Source organism: Dreissena polymorpha, chromosome 11 (assembly GCF_020536995.1).
Source record: "Dreissena polymorpha isolate Duluth1 chromosome 11, UMN_Dpol_1.0, whole genome shotgun sequence".
Classification (NCBI taxonomy): domain Eukaryota; kingdom Metazoa; phylum Mollusca; class Bivalvia; order Myida; family Dreissenidae; genus Dreissena; species Dreissena polymorpha.
Genome location: NC_068365.1, coordinates 5,719,193 through 5,738,079, shown reverse-complemented (window position 1 = coordinate 5,738,079; position 18,887 = coordinate 5,719,193). Strand labels below are relative to the sequence as shown.

General features: G+C 38.0%; 1 protein-coding gene across 1 annotated transcript in view; it reads left to right on the top strand.

Moving 5' to 3' along the window:
- Positions 1–18,887, top strand: part of LOC127850662 (something about silencing protein 10-like) — a 28,886-nt gene that overhangs the window by 9,419 nt on the left and 580 nt on the right. The window contains exons 7-14 of the mRNA XM_052383833.1: positions 1,865–1,921; positions 4,467–4,576; positions 5,762–5,858; positions 11,337–11,470; positions 13,671–13,818; positions 15,600–15,712; positions 16,305–16,377; positions 18,697–18,804. Coding sequence (XP_052239793.1) covers positions 1,865–1,921; positions 4,467–4,576; positions 5,762–5,858; positions 11,337–11,470; positions 13,671–13,818; positions 15,600–15,712; positions 16,305–16,377; positions 18,697–18,804 — 840 coding nt within the window. The remainder of the gene's footprint in view (positions 1–1,864; positions 1,922–4,466; positions 4,577–5,761; positions 5,859–11,336; positions 11,471–13,670; positions 13,819–15,599; positions 15,713–16,304; positions 16,378–18,696; positions 18,805–18,887) is intronic.

The following is an 18,887-nucleotide window of genomic DNA, read 5'->3' as shown; positions in this document are numbered from 1 at the left end:
GGCCTAGGATCATGAAACTTCATAGGAACATTGATCATGACTTGCAGATGACCCCTATTGATTTTGAGGTCACTAGGTCAAATGACAAGGTCACGGTGACCCGAAATAGTAAAATGGTTTCCAGATGATAACTCAAGAACGCTTATGCCTAGGATCATGAAACTTGATAGGTAGATTGATCAGGACTCGCAGATGACCCCTATTGATTTTCAGGTCACTAGGTCAAAGGTCAAGGTCACGGTGACCCGAAATAGTAAAATGGTTTCCGGATGATAACTCAAGAACGCTTATGCCTAGAATCATGAAACTTCATACGTAGATTGATAATGACTGGCAGGTGACCCCTATTGATTTTCAGGTCACTAGGTCAAAGGTCAAGGTCATGGTGACTCGAAAATTGTAAAATGGTTTCCGGATGATAACTCAAAAATGCTTATGCCTAGAATCATGAAACTTCATAGGTAGATCGATAATGACTGGCAGATGACCCCTATTGATTTTCAGGTCACTAGGTCAAAGGTCAAGGTGACTCGAAATAGTAAAATGGTTTCCGGAAATTAACTCAAGAACGCTTATGCCTAGGATCATGAAACTTGATAGGTAGATTGATAATGACTCACAGATGACCCCTATAGATTTTCAGGTCACAAGGTCAAAGGTCAAGGTGACCGGAAATAGTAAAATGGTTTCCGGATGATGACTCAATGACGCTTATGCCTAGGATCATGAAACTTGATAGGTAGATTGATCATGACTCGCAGTTGACCCCTATTGATTTTCAGGTCACTATATCAAAGGTCAAGGTCACAGTGACCCGAAATAATAAAATGGTTTCCGGATGATAACTCAAGAACGCTTATGGCTACGATCATGAAACTTCATAGGTACATTGATCATGACTCGCAGATGACCCCTATTGATTTTCAGGTCACTAGGTCAAAGGTCAAGGTCATGGTGACCCGAAATAGTAAAATGGTTTCCAGATGATAACTCAAGAACACTTATGCCTAGGATCCTGAAACTTCATAGGTACATTGATCATGACTCGCAGATGACCCCTAATGATTTTGAGGTTACTAGGTCAACGGTCAAGGTCATGGTGACCCGAAATAGTAAAATGGTTTCCGGATGATAACTCAAGAACGCTTATGCCTAGGATCATGAAACTTCATAGGTACATTGATCATGACTCGCAGATGACCCCTATTGATTTTCAGGTCTCTAGGTCAAAGGTCAAGGTCACAGTGACCCGAAATAGTAACATGGTTTCCGGATGATAACTGAAGAACGCTTATGCCTAGGATCATGAAACTTGATAGGTAGATTGATCAGGACTCACAGATGACCCCTATTGATTTTCAGGTCACTAGGTCAAAAGTCAAGGTCACAGTGACAAAAACATATTCACACAATTGCTGTCACTACAACGTAGAGGCCATATGAGGGGCATGCATGTTTTACAAACAGCCCTTGTTTTCATGATTATTTTACGCAAATACGCATCTCATCTGGCCCTCTGAGTGAGCGTCGTCATCTTTTAGCTCATAACAACTCTTTCGGCCACATTTTCCATCCAATCTTAATCAAACTTTCTCAGAAATGTCTTTGCAAAATTGCTGGCCCGACAGTCCTGATGGCAAAGTTACACTTTGACGAGCATGTTTTCTGAAAATGTCGGTTCTGGTTTCAGGCAGATTGTAGTTACCATCTGTCAAACAAATGATTTTGTATGTCAGTTAACACATAAGTAACTTAAATTCAGATAAATGCAAGTGGATTTCCCACTGATAATTACTTTCACTTTACCTACATGCAAGTCTGGTTTTCACAGAGTGGAGCTCACATGACTACATTATAATTTCAGTTATTAAAAAAGGAGTCCCCAGAGTTGATGACCCTCATAGACGACTTAAAGCTCAAGGTCAGTATAATGTATTGTATTTAGTTGAGAAACATATCTAGCGTCGGCAAAAACATGGAGATATTTAATGAAATTTATTTTAAATTAATGTTTGTCTTCCCAGTATATTTGTTGTAATTGCATAATTATAAATTCATTATCAACATCAATTCATAGTTGGAACTAATTTGGCTTTATTTTTTCCACTTTTATAAAGAAAAAGATCTTGTGTTGATGCTTAACCCTTTGCATGCTGGGTAATTTGTCTTCTGCTAAAATGTCGTCTGCTGAATTTCTAAAATAAGCATTTTCTTCATTTTTTTTCAAAGAATACTATCAGAATAGCAAACAGTTTGGATCCAGATGAGACGCCACGTTCTGTGGCGTCTCATCTGGATCCAAACTGTTTGCAAAGGCCTTTAAAATTCGGCTCCAGCGCTTTAAGGGTTAATTTCCATATTTTCCATGTCTGTTTACATGTTCTGTACAGAAGCGGTTTTCCATGTATCCCCCTTAACCATTTAATACTTTACCACTTAGATACGTATTTTGACGCATGTGAAGTGCCTTTGAAAGTTTTATTTTTAATTAAATACCTTTCTTACTATATTTAAGTTTTAAAGGCTTCATTTCCCAATCTTAGATACTGATGAGCAGCAAACAGTATAGAACCTGAACAGAATGTGAGTTACTCGCAGGCTGTTCTGGTTTCATGTTGTTTGCATATAGCCATTTTAATTTGCTTCTGAGTGGGAAAGGGTTAATATTCTGTAAGGCAGGCTTCCTGAAAAGGCCGGACAGTCGGTCTTGTCTGGCAAAATTCTTTACAGTCCGGTGAAGTTTCTAATATCGCCGGTCCTTGTGACAGGCCAAAAAAATTATGACTAAATACCGAAAAGTCTAATACTTGCCAAAAGAAGGAAAACACCCCATTAAAATCACTTTTTTTGTGAATTTCGAGCCTTTTTGTCATTAAGAACACTAATGCGTCACTAGTTCTTAAGAGTGCTCTCCCTTTGAAATGTTTTTTATGCTCCCCCAAAAAATTTGGGGGGGGGAGCATATAGTCGCCGCTTCGTCTGTCCGTCCGTCTGTGTGTCTGTCTGTCCGTGCACAATTTTCGTCCGGGCTATTTCTCAGCAATTAATGACCAGAATTCAATGAAACTTTATGGGAAGCTTCACTACCAAGAGGAGATGTGCATATTATCAGCAGGTTCTGGTGGGATGAATTTTTACAGATTTAAGGCCCTTTGAAATTTTCCATTAACTGTACATATAGTGCAATTCTTGTCCGGGCTATTTCTCAGCAACTAATGACCGGAATTCAATGAAACTTTATGGGAAGCTTCACTACCAAGAGATGTGCATATTATCAGCGGGTTCTGGTCGGATGATTTTTCACAGAGTTATGGCCCTTTGAAAATTTCTATAAAAAAATTCTTGTACCCCCTACTACTGTGCCCTCAAGACGTTTCCTTTTATCTGAATATATAGTGCAATATTGTGACCAAAAAAACCTTTGGGGAGCATCACCTGTCTCTGACGGTTTCTTTTTTTTTTTTAAACTTCACTTTCAATGGTCCGACATATTACCATCAATCCAATTACAAAGGTTGTAACAAAAAACTACACATTAAAAACATGTCGTTGCTAAAGTTCTTCAATGGCAACACCAATCGTGTTATGTTATTTTGTTTTGAGTCTGACTAGAATTTAAAGCTGTGGTCCATCATACACTGTTATCACTTGAACACCCAAGTGTTTTGTTTTACTTTGTCAACTGTTCTTATACACAGGCTGCACATTGCAATAAATATGATTATGTATATTAATTCTTCAGTTATAATTTCACGCTGTTCGGTCAGGTGAATTTTTGTCCGGACTTTTCCATCAGCCTGTCCGGTTGACAGGCACTTTTTGGGACTTTTCAGGAAGCCTGGTAAGGTTATGTTTATAACAAAAGATTTTAATAGGTAAAAAGGTCAAATATGTATTTATTTAAACATGTATATATTATTCAATTGTGTATATTATTTTCTGTGAATATTATAAACAATATATTAACATATATGGTGTGATACAGCGTGCACAGGCTAACCTGGGATGACTTTTTATGCACATGCGTTTAACCCTGTTTTCCCATAGTGAGGATCAATTAGTGATAGCAATTTGCTTGGATCAGCTATTAAAGGTGTTAATAAATGATAACTGAATGCTCATCTATGACTGAAAGACATGTACATATATTGTTTAAATGGCAGACTAAAAATCAAAGCAAAGAAAGTTATGATATTTCATAGCTAAAAAATACATTAAAGCAGAAAGTGTCATCTGTGATTAGCCTGTGAGGACTTCATAGGCGTATCTGGGATGACACGTCATACACATGCACTACACCTGTCTTTTGACAGAAGGGAGAATATAACATTTGGGAGGAGATGAAAAATGAGGGTAATGGTTTGTGTATTCCAAATCTGATTTGAAAATTTTATTTTCAATGGGACTTCAAATGCATCAAAATGCGTATATAAGTGGTTATGGGTTAATAATCTTTCTGTCCCCAGATGAAGGAGCTCCAGGACAGGTTGTGTCCCCTGAAGGATCTGGTTGCTAGGCAACAGTTCACTGGCAAGGCAGCTGATTACGTGCACACCAAGTTCAAACTGGTTCTCAAGTAAGTGGCAGCTAATTATGTGCATACCAAGTTAAAACTTGTTCTCAAGTAAGTTCACAGGCATCACAGCTGATTATTTCCACACAAAGTTCAAACTTGTTCTCAAGAAAGGTGTGTTTGATCATGACAGAAAATGAATAGGACCAATTGGCAATTGCTTCACTGTTTCAATCACCGGTTAACATTTATTGACTTATTCGGTCCCACTAATTTGCTGATCATAATAATGAGCTTGTCAATGGAAGCCAATAATGGAAGCCCATTACTGATCACCTGATAACAAAAGACTAGTATACAGTCAAACCTGAAGTCAGCGGTCAGTCAAGGGAAATGACCAAAGTGACCGTTGTCCACAGGTGACCGTTGAATTCGGATCACAATTTTAAGATGGTTGGTCAGTTGGTAGTATTGCTAAGTCGTTACCCCGCCCAGTTGTTTGCATACAGTGTAAAACAAATTCTCATTGCTGTTAACTAAGCAAAATCACAGAATTAACTTAATTGAATAATACAGAATAATATCTTATAGATTGATTGAAATCATATTGTTAAACGAAAGCAATGACTTTATCAACGCTAGTGTAATTGTTTACTCATGCATCTTGTTCATTCAGTAAATAAAGCTTGTTACGTGCCATTGACGTCATGTCTGTACAAGTCTAAAAAGCGGATTCGCTGTCATAAACCGATAGTACTACTTCTACTACTTCATCTAATTCCAGTTATTGTATACACATTGTCATCTACTTCCAGTTATTGTATGAACATTGTGTTTTACTTCAAGTTATTGTATGAATATTGTGTTTTACTTCAAGTTATTGTATGAACATTGTGTTCTACTTTCTGTTATTGTATGAACATTGCATTCTACTTGCAGTTATTGTATGAACATTGTGTTCTACTTCCTGTTATTGTATGAACATTGTTTTCTACTTGCAGTTATTATATGAACATTGTGTTCTACTTCCAGCTATTGTATGAACATTGTGTTTTACTTCCAGTTATTGTATGAACATTGTGTTCTACTTTCTGTTATTGTATGAACATTGGTTCTACTTGCAGTTATTGTATGAACATTGTGTTCTACTTCCTGTTATTGTATGATAATTGTGTTCTACTTCCAGTTATTGTATGAACATTGTGTTCTACTTCCAGTTATTTTATGAACATTGTGTTCTACTTGCAGTTATTGTATGAACATTGTGTTCTACCTGATGCTGAAGTCCAAGCAGACAGCTGTACACAACCATCCCGTGGTCAAACGTCTTCTGCAGTACAGAAATGTATGTGTATCAATATCTTCTGTTTAAAAATCTTAATTGCAACACTGGAAATATAACTGCAGGGTTTTACTGGAACATTTTCCTAAATTCTTTCAGATATTTACCTTGTTTTTGGTATTTACCGTAATTACTCATGTTTTCGGACACTTAAAAATAATTAATTTTTTTCGTGTCCGAAATCTTAGATACGAAAAATATTTACAAAATACAGGTGTCCGAAAACTTAGAGCCCAAAATTGAAGTGTCCGAAAATGGCGTCAATTGTATCAACGACTACCGGTAATAGCACGCGCTTGTAAAATACCATGCCGTATTGTATAAATTACAGTTATATATGTTTGCACTGCATTTTAAAGAACAGAACAGAACAACTCTTTATTTTAATGTTAAATGCTTAATTTATTTGACAGAAAGTTACTACAAGGTTGTACTTTGACCAACGAGTTCTAAGATGAGCGTGTGATGTACCGATACTCGCTAGTATGAACCTGTAATTAATGCAATAAAAAAGCAAATTAAGAATTCTGTGTTTGTTCATTTCCGATAGTTGTTGTTACACCTTCCATTGTTCGTAAAACGTGCAATAGGGTGCATCACACTTTGAAGCGTTTAGTATTTGTCATAGTTATTTTACTGAGAAGGGGTAGTACCATTGCAGCAGATAAAAAAGCAAATTAAGAATTCTGTGTTTGTTCATTTCCGATAGTTGTTGTTACACCTTCCATTGTTCGTAAAACTTGCAATAGGGTGCATCACACTTTGAAGCGTTTAGTATTTGTCATAGTTATTTTACTGAGAAGGGTTAGTACCATTGCGGTAGATAATTGAACTGCTAATTAGCACTACCCCTGGTAATTGTCATAACGCTTATGCTATCGGGCCAAACCATTGTCTAATACAGGTTTACAAGGTTATTTACCCAATAACGCAAATGAAATGGTCCGTTGCACCTGCCATGGTTTATGATGTTAATCTGGTTGTAAAACCCCATGATCGAATTGTCATTAGATATCGAAAACAGGACCGAAATTTGGTAAAAAAGCGCTGAAAAATATACTGTCCGAAAACTAAGAGACATTAATTATGGACTAAAACTCGTGTGTCCGAAAATTAAGAGTCACGAAAAATAATTATTTTTGCTAGAAAAAGGGGTGTCCGAAAACTTAGAGTGTCCGAAAACATAGAGTAATTACGGTAAATCTTCCTGCAAGACTTACAGATCATGGTTGAGGTTGAGTTTCGGGTCTATTTGCAAAGTTACAAGTCTTGTACTTCATTTTTTCTCTAGAATAATAGTTTTCCTGACTTTATCAAAATGCTTTCAGATATTGACCTGATTTATGGTATGTGAATCTTTCAACACTATTCACAGATCAAAATTGAATTTTGTTTTGGTCCATTCATTTTTGAAGATATTACCGGCCTTGGAATTTTCTTTAAAATAATACTTTTCCAGAATTATAACCTTAATGCTTTCATAAACTGATTTTTGGTGGTTGAGTCAGTTTGTCTATATGACATACAAATTTAGTAAGGTTTTTGTTTTTGCTAATTTGTTTTGGGCCTTGGACTGAACTGTTTTTTTTAAAAGAACACTTTTCCGGAATGTTTTTCTACACCATTTCAGATACTGACCTTTATTTTAGGTGTGTGAGTCTACCTGCATGACTTACAGATCAAGTTCCATTTTTGTTCCAATCCATGGATTTTTGACAAAGTAACGAGCCTTTTTCTAGAATAGCTACTGTGCAGCTTCAAAGTAGGGGGGATTGTATTTCACAAACACAGCTCCTGTTGTTTAAAAGAAGTCTCTTATTAGCTTTAATCCAGTCTAGGCGGAAAGTGTCGTCCCTGATTAGCCTGTGTGGACTGCACTGGCTTATCTTGGACTACACTTCACGCAAATGCATTAAACCCAGTTTTTCGAGAACAAGGTTCAATGTTCTAGCATTGTACATGCATTGCCTTTCCACCCTTTGGATGATGCTTTAAGCACATTTATTAAGCCCCATTTCTCCCAGAATGAAGCTTTGTGTGAATCAGTGCTCTAGCATTGTACATGCATTGCCTTCTCACACCTTTAAGCCATATTTCTCCCAGAAAGAAGCTCTGAATGAATCAGGGCCCTCACACTACTTTGGGGGAAGGGGTCCGCAGCCCTTAGGAGGGGGAATTTTTGCGGCGTTTCCCTTTTTGGGGGAATTTTTTACTTAATCTCTCATTATTTCATTTGTACATGTTTGCACTATATTCATTGCATTTTTCATAATTTAGTATGTTTGAAAAGATTAAATTGAAATAGAATTGAGATATAATAATCGTGAGACACATCTTTCTATTAAAAAAAAAAACAAAAAAAAAACATTTTTTTTTTTTTTTAGGGGGAATTTTTCCCCCCAAAAGGGGAAAAAAGTATACTTTTCAGGTGGGGGACTGCCGCTGAAATTTGGCGGCAGATTTCATAGATTGAGGGCCCTGTGAATCCAGGCTCTAGCATTGTACATGCATTGCCTTTTCACACCTTTAAGTCCCATTTCTCCCAGAATGAAGCTCTGAATGAATCCGTGCTCTAGCATTGTGCATGCATTGCCTTCTCACACCTTTAAGCCCCATTTCTCCCAGAATGAAGCTCTGAATGAATCCGTGCTCTAGCATTGTGCATGCATTGCCTTCTCACACCTTTAAGCCCCATTTCTCCCAGAATGAAGCTCTGAATGAATCCGTGCTCTAGCATTGTACATGCATTGCCTTCTCACACCTTTAAGTCCCATTTCTCCCAGAATGAAGCTCTGAATGAATCCGTGCTCTAGCATTGTACATGCATTGCCTTCTCACACCTTTAAGGCCCATTTCTCCCAGAATGAAGCTCTGAATGAATCCACGCTCTAGCATTGTACATGCATTGCCTTCTCACACCTTTAAGGCCCATTTCTCCCAGAATGAAGCTCTGAATGAATCCACGCTCTAGCATTGTACATGCATTGCCTTCTCACACCTTTAAGCCCCATTTCTCCCAGAATGAAGCTCTGAATGAATCCACGCTCTAGCATTGTACATGCATTGCCTTCTCACACCTTTAAGTCCCATTTCTCCCAGAATGAAGCTCTGAATGAATCCGTGCTCTAGCATTGTACATGCATTGCCTTCTTACACCTTTAAGCCCCATTTCTCCCAGAATGAAGCTCTGAATGAATCCACGCTCTAGCATTGTACATGCATTGCCTTCTCACACCTTTAAGGCCCATTTCTCCCAGAATGAAGCTCTGAATGAATCCACGCTCTAGCATTGTACATGCATTGCCTTCTCACACCTTTAAGTCCCATTTCTCCCAGAATGAAGCTCTGAATGAATCCACGCTCTAGCATTGTACATGCATTGCCTTCTCACACCTTTAAGCCCCATTTCTCCCAGAATGAAGCTCTGAATGAATCCGTGCTCTAGCATTGTACATGCATTGCCTTCTCACACCTTTAAGCCCCATTTCTCCCAGAATGAAGCTCTGAATGAATCCACGCTCTAGCATTGTACATGCATTGCCTTCTCACACCTTTAAGCCCCATTTCTCCCAGAATGAAGCTCTGAATGAATCCACGCTCTAGCATTGTACATGCATTGCCTTCTCACACCTTTAAGTCCCATTTCTCCCAGAATGAAGCTCTGAATGAATCCACGCTCTAGCATTGTACATGCATTGCCTTCTCACACCTTTAAGCCCCATTTCTCCCAGAATGAAGCTCTGAATGAATCCACGCTCTAGCATTGTACATGCATTGCCTTCTCACACCTTTAAGCCCCATTTCTCCCAGAATGAAGCTCTGAATGAATCCACGCTCTAGCATTGTACATGCATTGCCTTCTCACACCTTTAAGCCCCATTTCTCCCAGAATGAAGCTCTGAATGAATCCACGCTCTAGCATTGTACATGCATTGCCTTCTCACACCTTTAAGCCCCATTTCTCCCAGAATGAAGCTCTGAATGAATCCACGCTCTAGCATTGTACATGCATTGCCTTTTCACACCTTTAAGTCCCATTTCTCCCAGAATGAAGCTCTGAATGAATCCACGCTCTAGCATTGTACATGCATTGCCTTCTCACACCTTTAAGCCCCATTTCTCCCAGAATGAAGCTCTGAATGAATCCACGCTCTAGCATTGTACATGCATTGCCTTCTCACACCTTTAAGTCCCATTTCTCCCAGAATGAAGCTCTGAATGAATCCACGCTCTAGCATTGTACATGCATTGCCTTCTCACACCTTTAAGCCCCATTTCTCCCAGAATGAAGCTCTGAATGAATCCACACTCTAGCATTGTACATGCATTGCCTTCTCACACCTTTAAGCCCCATTTCTCCCAGAATGAAGCTCTGAATGAATCCGTGCTCTAGCATTGTACATGCATTGCCTTCTCACACCTTTAAGTCCCATTTCTCCCAGAATGAAGCTCTGAATGAATCCACGCTCTAGCATTGTACATGCATTGCCTTCTCACACCTTTAAGCCCCATTTCTCCCAGAATGAAGGTCTGAATGAATCCACGCTCTAGCATTGTACATGCATTGCCTTCTCACACCTTTAAGCCCCATTTCTCCCAGAATGAAGCTCTGAATGAATCCACGCTCTAGCATTGTACATGCATTGCCTTCTCACACCTTTAAGCCCCATTTCTCCCAGAATGAAGCTCTGAATGAATCCACGCTCTAGCATTGTACATGCATTGCCTTTTCACACCTTTAAGTCCCATTTCTCCCAGAATGAAGCTCTGAATGAATCCACGCTCTAGCATTGTACATGCATTGCCTTCTCACACCTTTAAGCCCCATTTCTCCCAGAATGAAGCTCTGAATGAATCCGTGCTCTAGCATTGTACATGCATTGCCTTCTCACACCTTTAAGTCCCATTTCTCCCAGAATGAAGCTCTGGATGAATCCGTGCTCTAGCATTGTACATGCATTGCCTTCTCACACCTTTAAGCCCCATTTCTCCCAGAATGAAGCTCTGGATGAATCCACGCTCTAGCATTGTACATGCATTGCCTTCTCACACCTTTAAGCCCCATTTCTCCCAGAAGGGAGCTCTGGGTGAATCCATGCTCTAGCATTGTACATGCATTGCCTTCTCACACCTTTAAGCCCCATTTTCCCAGATGGAAGCTCTGGGTGAATCCATGCTCTAGCATTGTACATGCATTGCCTTCTCACACCTTTAAGCCTGATTTTCCCAGACAGAAGCTCTGGGTGAATCCACGCTCTAGCATTGTACATGCATTGCCTTCTCACACCTTTAAGCCCCATTTTCCCAGACGGAAGCTCTGGGTGAATCCACGCTCTAGCATTGTACATGCATTGCCTTTCCACCCTTTGGTTGATGCTTTAAGCACATTTATTAAGCCCCATTTTCCCAGATCAAAGCTCTGTGTGATTCAGTGCTCTATCGTTGTACATGCATTATTCACCATACCCGTCTGTATCTCAGATTCTGAAGCAGTTGGAACCTCTGGACGAGCAGATGAATGCTGAAGTGGACGACATCGTGGCCCGTCTGCGTGCTGGCAAGGAGGTTACACTCAACTCTGCACAGTCACAAACCACAGGGGGTTCCTTTGTCAGGTGGGAAGTGGTTATTATGCAGATTGTTATCTACTAAATATTTAAATGCTGATGACTCCATTTTACTTTACTGTACGCTGGTTATCTGCTTGTTTGCTAATACTGTAAAATTCTTATTATTTGTTGTCATAAAATTGTGTGGTTTAAAAAAAAAATGCTTTCTATGTGGACATCTAAATTTTTGGACTTTTGATTTTGGATAAAAAAAGAGGAATTTGTGTTGGTAATTTTCCCTTGTGTTTGTGGTAAATTCGTGAATTAGCTAACCCACAAAATTATTACAAATTGATGCCACATGCAAAATAATGAATTTACAGTAACAATTTTTTATTCAAGAAGCTTACTGTTTTTGTTGTTGTTTTTTTTTGCTTTAAAAATGCAGTTGGGGATTTTCAATTGCATTATGTATTTCAATGACAAAGATATAACATCTTTTATCTGCTGAACATTTCCATATTGAATACAATGATTTCGATTAAGAGTCTAATCCTTATCTTTAATACATGATATAGACAATGAATGAGATCTTAAATGCTTCTTGTTATTCTTATTTGAGTCTTGTTTGAAAGACACTGCTTAATTCTTATGCATAAATGACTGAATGACTGGATTTTTGTTTAGAAGTGACTACCTTAAAATGAATCATTCCATATAAGCAGAAAGGGTCGTCTTCACAGGCTAATATGGGATGATGCTTTATGCAAATACATTTAGCCTAGTTACTAGGCAACAAAGGGTGGCCCATTTTTAGTCTGATTCTGCCAAAGGGTGGCCCATTTTTAGTCTGGTTCTGCTAAAGGGTGGCCCATTTAGCCTGGTCCTGCCAAAGGGTGGCCCATTTAAACTGGTTCTGCCAAAGGGTGGCCCATTTAAACTGGTTCTGCCAAAGGGTGGCCCATTTTTAGTCTGGTTCTGCCAAAGGGTGGCCCATTTTTATACGCCCGTCTATGACGGGACGTATTATGGTATACCCCGCGTCTGTCCGTCCGTCCGTCCGTCTGTCCGTCCGTCCGTCCGTCCGTCCGTCCGTCTGTTAATGTCGTACGCTACGTCAAATATCCTTTGACAGATTTTCTTCAAATTTTAACACAATCTTAATATTGATAAACCCTGATCCCCTTTCGTTTTTGACGGAATTCTGAATTGTCGTTCCAGAGTTATGGGACTTTGTTCGTCAAAATTTCGTGATTTCATTGAATGTCCTACTGTAGCTCAAATATCCTTCGATGGATTTTTTTTTTTTTTTTTTTTAGTGTCCCTGAAAAATTGAACAAGGTGAGCTTTTTTCTATTCCGATTGTACACTACCACTTACCCATCTACATTTCTCTTTTATTATTGGTCAAAATATCTATAACAGGTTTACTTCAACTCCATATCCTCTAAAGAAATGCATACATATACTCAAAAAAAGATATGGTATGAATGTCAAGGAGACGGCGCTCCATGCTCATGTACTTATAAAATAAACCATGTATTCAAATACAAATAAACTGAAGTAAAAAAATGATTCAAAGGGTTATTTATTACCTTACTACTTCATTGGCGAACGACGGGCGTATCATGCGCTCATGGCGCAGCTCCTCAGTTAGTCTGGTTCTGCCAAAGGGTGGCCCATTTTTAGTCTGATTCTGCCAAAGGGTGGCCCATTTTTAGTCTGGTTCTGCCAAAGGGTGGCCCATTTTTAGTCTGATTCTGCCAAAGGGTGGCCCATTTTTAGCCTGGTTCTGCCGAAGGGTGGCCCAATTTTAGTATCGATGATCCCAATTCATGTCATATGTGTTCATGTTCAATGACAAAAACTTCTCACTTTCATCAATTGAATATTTTTATGTCCCCCACCACTATAGTGGGGGACATATTGTTTTTGCCCTGTCTGTTGGTTGGTTGGTCTGTTGGTTTGCGCCAACTTTAACATTTGCAATAACTTTTGCAATATTGAAGATAGCAACTTGATATTTGGCATGCATGTGTATCTCATGGAGCTGCACATTTTGAGTGGTGAAAGGTCATGGTCATCCTTCAAGGTCAAAGGTCAAAAATACTAAGTCAAAGTGACGCAGAAGGGGACATAGTGTTTCTGACAAACACATTGTCTTGTTTAACTAACTAGTAAAATATTGATGACCTCATAATTAACTAACTAGTAAAATATTGATGACCTCATAACCATGTATTATATGGTGTACATGTGCATACAGGAGAAAGACTGGCAAGGTTACGAAGGCAACAGACAAGAAGCGCACCAAACTCAGTGAGCTGGTCTCAGACTCCGGAAGTGCGGACTCGGGTAGCGAGGATTCTGATGAAATGTATGAGGACTTAACTGGCAAAGCAGGCAAAAACAAGGTAGAGTGGAGTCGTTTGAGCCTTTTGTGTAAAGTTTCATTACCGATAAGCCTGCAGTTGCACAGGCTTATCATGGATCACACTTTCAGTTGATTTGTTTATTCAAAAGTAGACTTTTCTCAACGAAATCCAGTCTTGACAGAAAGTGTTGTCCCTGATCAATAATGTAGACTGCACAGGCTAATCTGGGACGACACTTTACACACAAACCTTAACTCTTTCAGTGCTGGAAACAAATTTTAGAGACCTTTTAAAGACCTTTGAAAACAGTTTGGATCCAGATGAGATGCCACAGAACTTGGCGTCTCATCAGGATCCAAACTGTTTGCTATTCTGATAGTATTCTTTGAAAAAAAATCGAAGAAAATGCTAATTTTTGAAATTCAGCAGACGACATTTTAGCAGACGACATATTTCCCAGTTAAGCCCAGTGATCTCAGAGCGAAGATCATTTGAATAACTTCAGTTATATCATATACAGGACAGCTAGCTCAGTCTGTAAATTACTAGACTCTCAATCCAAGAGTCAATAATTCGATTCCCAACAAGACGCCAAAAGTTGTGCGGGGACATGGACATGAAATTATTTCTATTGCTATTCTCCCCCTATATCTGATTAAAGGACATTTACTAGCTGAAGTATGTTGCTTTGTACCTGTAATCCAGCTTGTCCAGGAAATGTGGGATAGTTTAACCCTTTCAGTGCGGGAACTGAATTTTGAAGGCCATTGCAAACAGTTTGGATCCAGATGAGACGCCACAAAACGTGGCGTCTCATCAGGATCCAAACTGTTTGCTATTCTTATAGTATTCTTCGAAAAAAATCGAAGAAAATGCTAATTTTAGAAATTCAGCAGACAACATTTTAGCAGAAGACAAATTTCCCAGCATGCAAAGAGTTAATTGACTGCTGTAATATGATTGTGAACTTAATACAAACAATGAACAAAAAGATGTTCACCTTAAAGTGAATATTGTTGGTCATAACAGAGGGTGACATACTTTGTACCTTATTAATGTGTCTGAATGTGGTAGACACTATTGCCAGAGATTGGTATCCTTATGAAAAAACAAGAATTTATGTTATTGAAAAATAATTTAAGTAAACTTCCTTAAAATTGAAAACTGTACAAACTATAAAATATGTATAGTTTAGAAAATGAACTATTAAGACATGGGGTCTGTAAAAGTGTTTTGTTAGGCTGGTATATGTTCATGGAAATAAAACTCTATTTAATTATGTAATAAGTTTAGAGAATATAACATGCAAAGGGTCAGACTTTAATTAAGCAAACAAATCCAGTATTTATCTAAAAAGTGAGGAATCTGCAGAAGAAAATAAGATTATTACTTGTATGGTTTCTGAAAGTTATTAAAACTGGGCTTAATGCTTTTGTATAAGTGTCATTCCAGGTTAGCCTGTGCAATATGCAAAGGTTAATCAGTGAGGACATTTTAATATCATAAATAATTACCTGCTATCCCTAGCTATACCTTCCCAGGTGGGTTAGCTTCTCCAGAAATCTTCAAGTGCCGGAATTCGGCCAGCTCCCCTACTGAAATACACATTTATGTAATTTTTAGTTCAAGGGAATCTCTTCTAAACAAAAATCCAGTCTTGGCGAAACAAGTCGTCTCAGATCAACATGTGTGACACTTCACGCATGCATTAAACTCAGTTTTCACAGAACTTTTGCTCATATGAATTGTCAGTCAATAACAACTGCACAATTCAGCAAAGTTTTACCAGAATGTAGCTGATGATGTGTCTTTGTGTACAGGAGAAGGGAGACCAGTATGAAACAAAGGATGAGAGAGCAGCCCTGGAGTATTACCAGATGATGAAGGCAGGCCGGCCAGGGGAGGACACTCCGGATGAAGAGTTGGAACACAAGTATGTAATAGTTACCTGCCATGAGTGAATATTATTTTTAATTAATTGTCTCGTAGAAACTTGGTAAATCAGTTGAGTTTGCCAATAATGGTGTTGTATTTCACTGTGCATTGTCAAGTTGATTAATTTCAATCTTTGGACATACTATCTTGAACAAAGACCTTGGACAAATGACCTTGGATATGCAACCGTGACATACTACCTTTGACATAATTATGACCTTGGACATATGACCTTGGACATATGACTTTGAACATGCAACCATGGACATTCAACCTTGGACATACAACCTTGGACATAGGATCTTGGACATGTGACCTTAGACATGCAACCTTGGACATACTACCTTAGACAATGACCTTGGGCATATGACCTTTAACATATGACCTTGGACATGTGGCCTTGGATATACCATGCAACTCCAAATACTCCATAAAAGCGGAAAATATTGTCCCTGATATGCCTGTGCAGACTTCACACGCTTATCTGGGACAACACTTTACGCACATGCATTTATCCCTGTTTTTCCAGAGTGCATATCAAATGTTTTTGACTGCACCAGTTGTTGATTGGCTACGATGCATGTTTTCAGTGTTGAAGAGCAGACAGGACAGGTTGATATGGAGATGGAGGAAGGAGACGGCAAGAGGGCTATTAACTTCCAGGTTAGACTGCAGTCACATGACATGTCCATTACCATGTCCATATTCATCAGAGACATTGCTATCTTGTTGTCTTTGTCATAAAATAAGCCTTGTTCTGGGAAAACTAGGCTTAATATGCAGTCAGCAGAGGCTTATCAGAAACGACACTTTCCACTTTTATGGAATTGTTTGTTCATACGAAGGCTTTTCTAAACGAAAATCCAGTCTAGGCAAAACAAGCTGTCCTTGATTAGCCTGTATGTACTACAAAGGTTAAATGGGACTACAGTTTACGCCAATGTATGTACTACAAAGGTTAAATGGGACTACAGTTTACGCCAAAGTATGGACTACAAAGGTTAAATGGGACTACAGTTTACGCCAATGTATGTACTACAAAGGTTAAATGGGACTACAGTTTACGCCAATGTATGTACTACAAAGGTTAAATGGGACTACAGTTTACGCCAATGTATGTACTACAAAGGTTAAATGGGACTACAGTTTACGCCAATGTATGTACTACAAAGGTCTAATGGGACTACAGTTTACGCCAATGTATGTACTACAAAGGTTAAATGGGACTACAGTTTACGCCATTGCATTCAGCAGTGTTTTCACAGAAGGCGGCTCATGTTCATTTCCATGTCAATAGTCGTCAAAGCAATTGCTATCTCCTGGTTTTTTCTATAATATTTGTTATCAACATGGCTAAAGGCATATTTGCTTTGGTTGAATTCTGGTAAATTTTGACCTACATATGTAGCTAATATATTACCACCCAATTACCACCTTACTAGTAATGTAGAATTTGTGTGTACAAATTGAGGGAAACGCATAATTATATTTCTTATTAATTTTCTTTGATCCAAATTTCTATTAACTGTGTCAAAAACAAAATATTCAAAATAGCTGTCTGAAGTCAATACTGTATGTTGATGAGGATAATATTGGTAATAAGTTAATCCTTACTTAACAATAGTATTGATGAAGATTTTTACTTAACAATAGTATTGATGAAGATTCTTACTTAACAAAAGTATTGATAAAGATTCTTACTTAACAATAGTATTGATGAAGATTCTTACTTAACAATAGTATTGATGAAGATTCTTACTTAACAATAGTATTGATGAAGATTCTTTCTTAACAATAGTATTGATGAAGATTCTTACTTAACAATAGTATTGATGAAGATTCTTACTTAACAATAGTATTGATGAAGATTCTTACTTAACAATAGTATTGATGAAGATTCTTACTTAACAATAGTATTGATGAAGATTCTTACTTAACAATAGTATTGATGAAGATTCTTACTTAACAACAGTATTGATGAAGATTCTTACTTAACAATAGTATTGATGAAGATTCTTACTTAACAATAGTATTGATGAAGATTCTTACTTAACAATAGTATTGATGAAGATTCTTACTTAACAATAGTATTGATGAAGATTCTTTCTTTTCACATAAATGAGGCTCGTTCTGGGAAAACTGGGTTGAATGCATGTCATGATGTGCGTTAAGTGTAGTCCCAGATAAGTTTAAACATGTCATAATGGGTGTTAAGTGTAGTCCCAGATAAGTTTAAACGTGTCATGATGTGCGTTAAGTGTAGTCCCAGATTAGTTTAAACATGTCATAATGTGTGTTAAGTTTAGTCCCAGATTAGTTTAAACGTGTCATGATGTGCGTTAAGTGTAGTACCAGATAAGTTTAAACATGTCATAATGGGTGTTAAGTGTAGTCCCAGATAAGTTTAAACGTGTCATAATGTGCGTTAAGTGTAGTACCAGATTAGTTTAAACATGTCATAATGGGTGTTAAGTGTAGTCCCAGATTAGTTTAAACGTATTTCAAATAAGTTAACATTATTTATACATAGAAAATCATACAACATTAATAATATATTTATGTTAGAAAGGGATTAGAACGAAAGACAACGTCCTATAAGCTTCTTCTCCCAGATTAGCCTGTATAGTCCACACAGGCTTATCCTAATACGGGACGACACTTTGCACATTTATGGAATTTTCTATATAAAAGAAATCTCTTCTAAACAAAAATCCAAAAAAGTGTTGTCCCAGATTAGCTATTCCGAACTGCAGGATAATTAGGGTTGACTCTTTATCCATATGCAGCCTGTTTGTCCAGAGTTTGGCTCAAATAAGTTGCCACATATAAGTCAGTAATATATTTGTTGCCTAGAAATGAAAAACTTAGTACTGACAAAAACTTTGTGATGTATTGAATCATGTTTCTTTATACCAACAATGTATTTTTTTTTAAGTTGGTACTGATGATTCTAAATGCATGCTCTATGTTGACATGTTGTAGATTGAGAAGAATAGGGGTCTTACAGCCCATAAGAAGAAAGAGTTGCGCAATCCAAGGGTGAAACACCGTATGAAGTATCGCCGGGCTCAGATCCGACGTAAAGGACAGGTATACTGACATGAATGAATCTATGACTAGATATTGTTTACCTGTTCACATAAGACACTTTAATTACTCAGGGGGAGACTTTT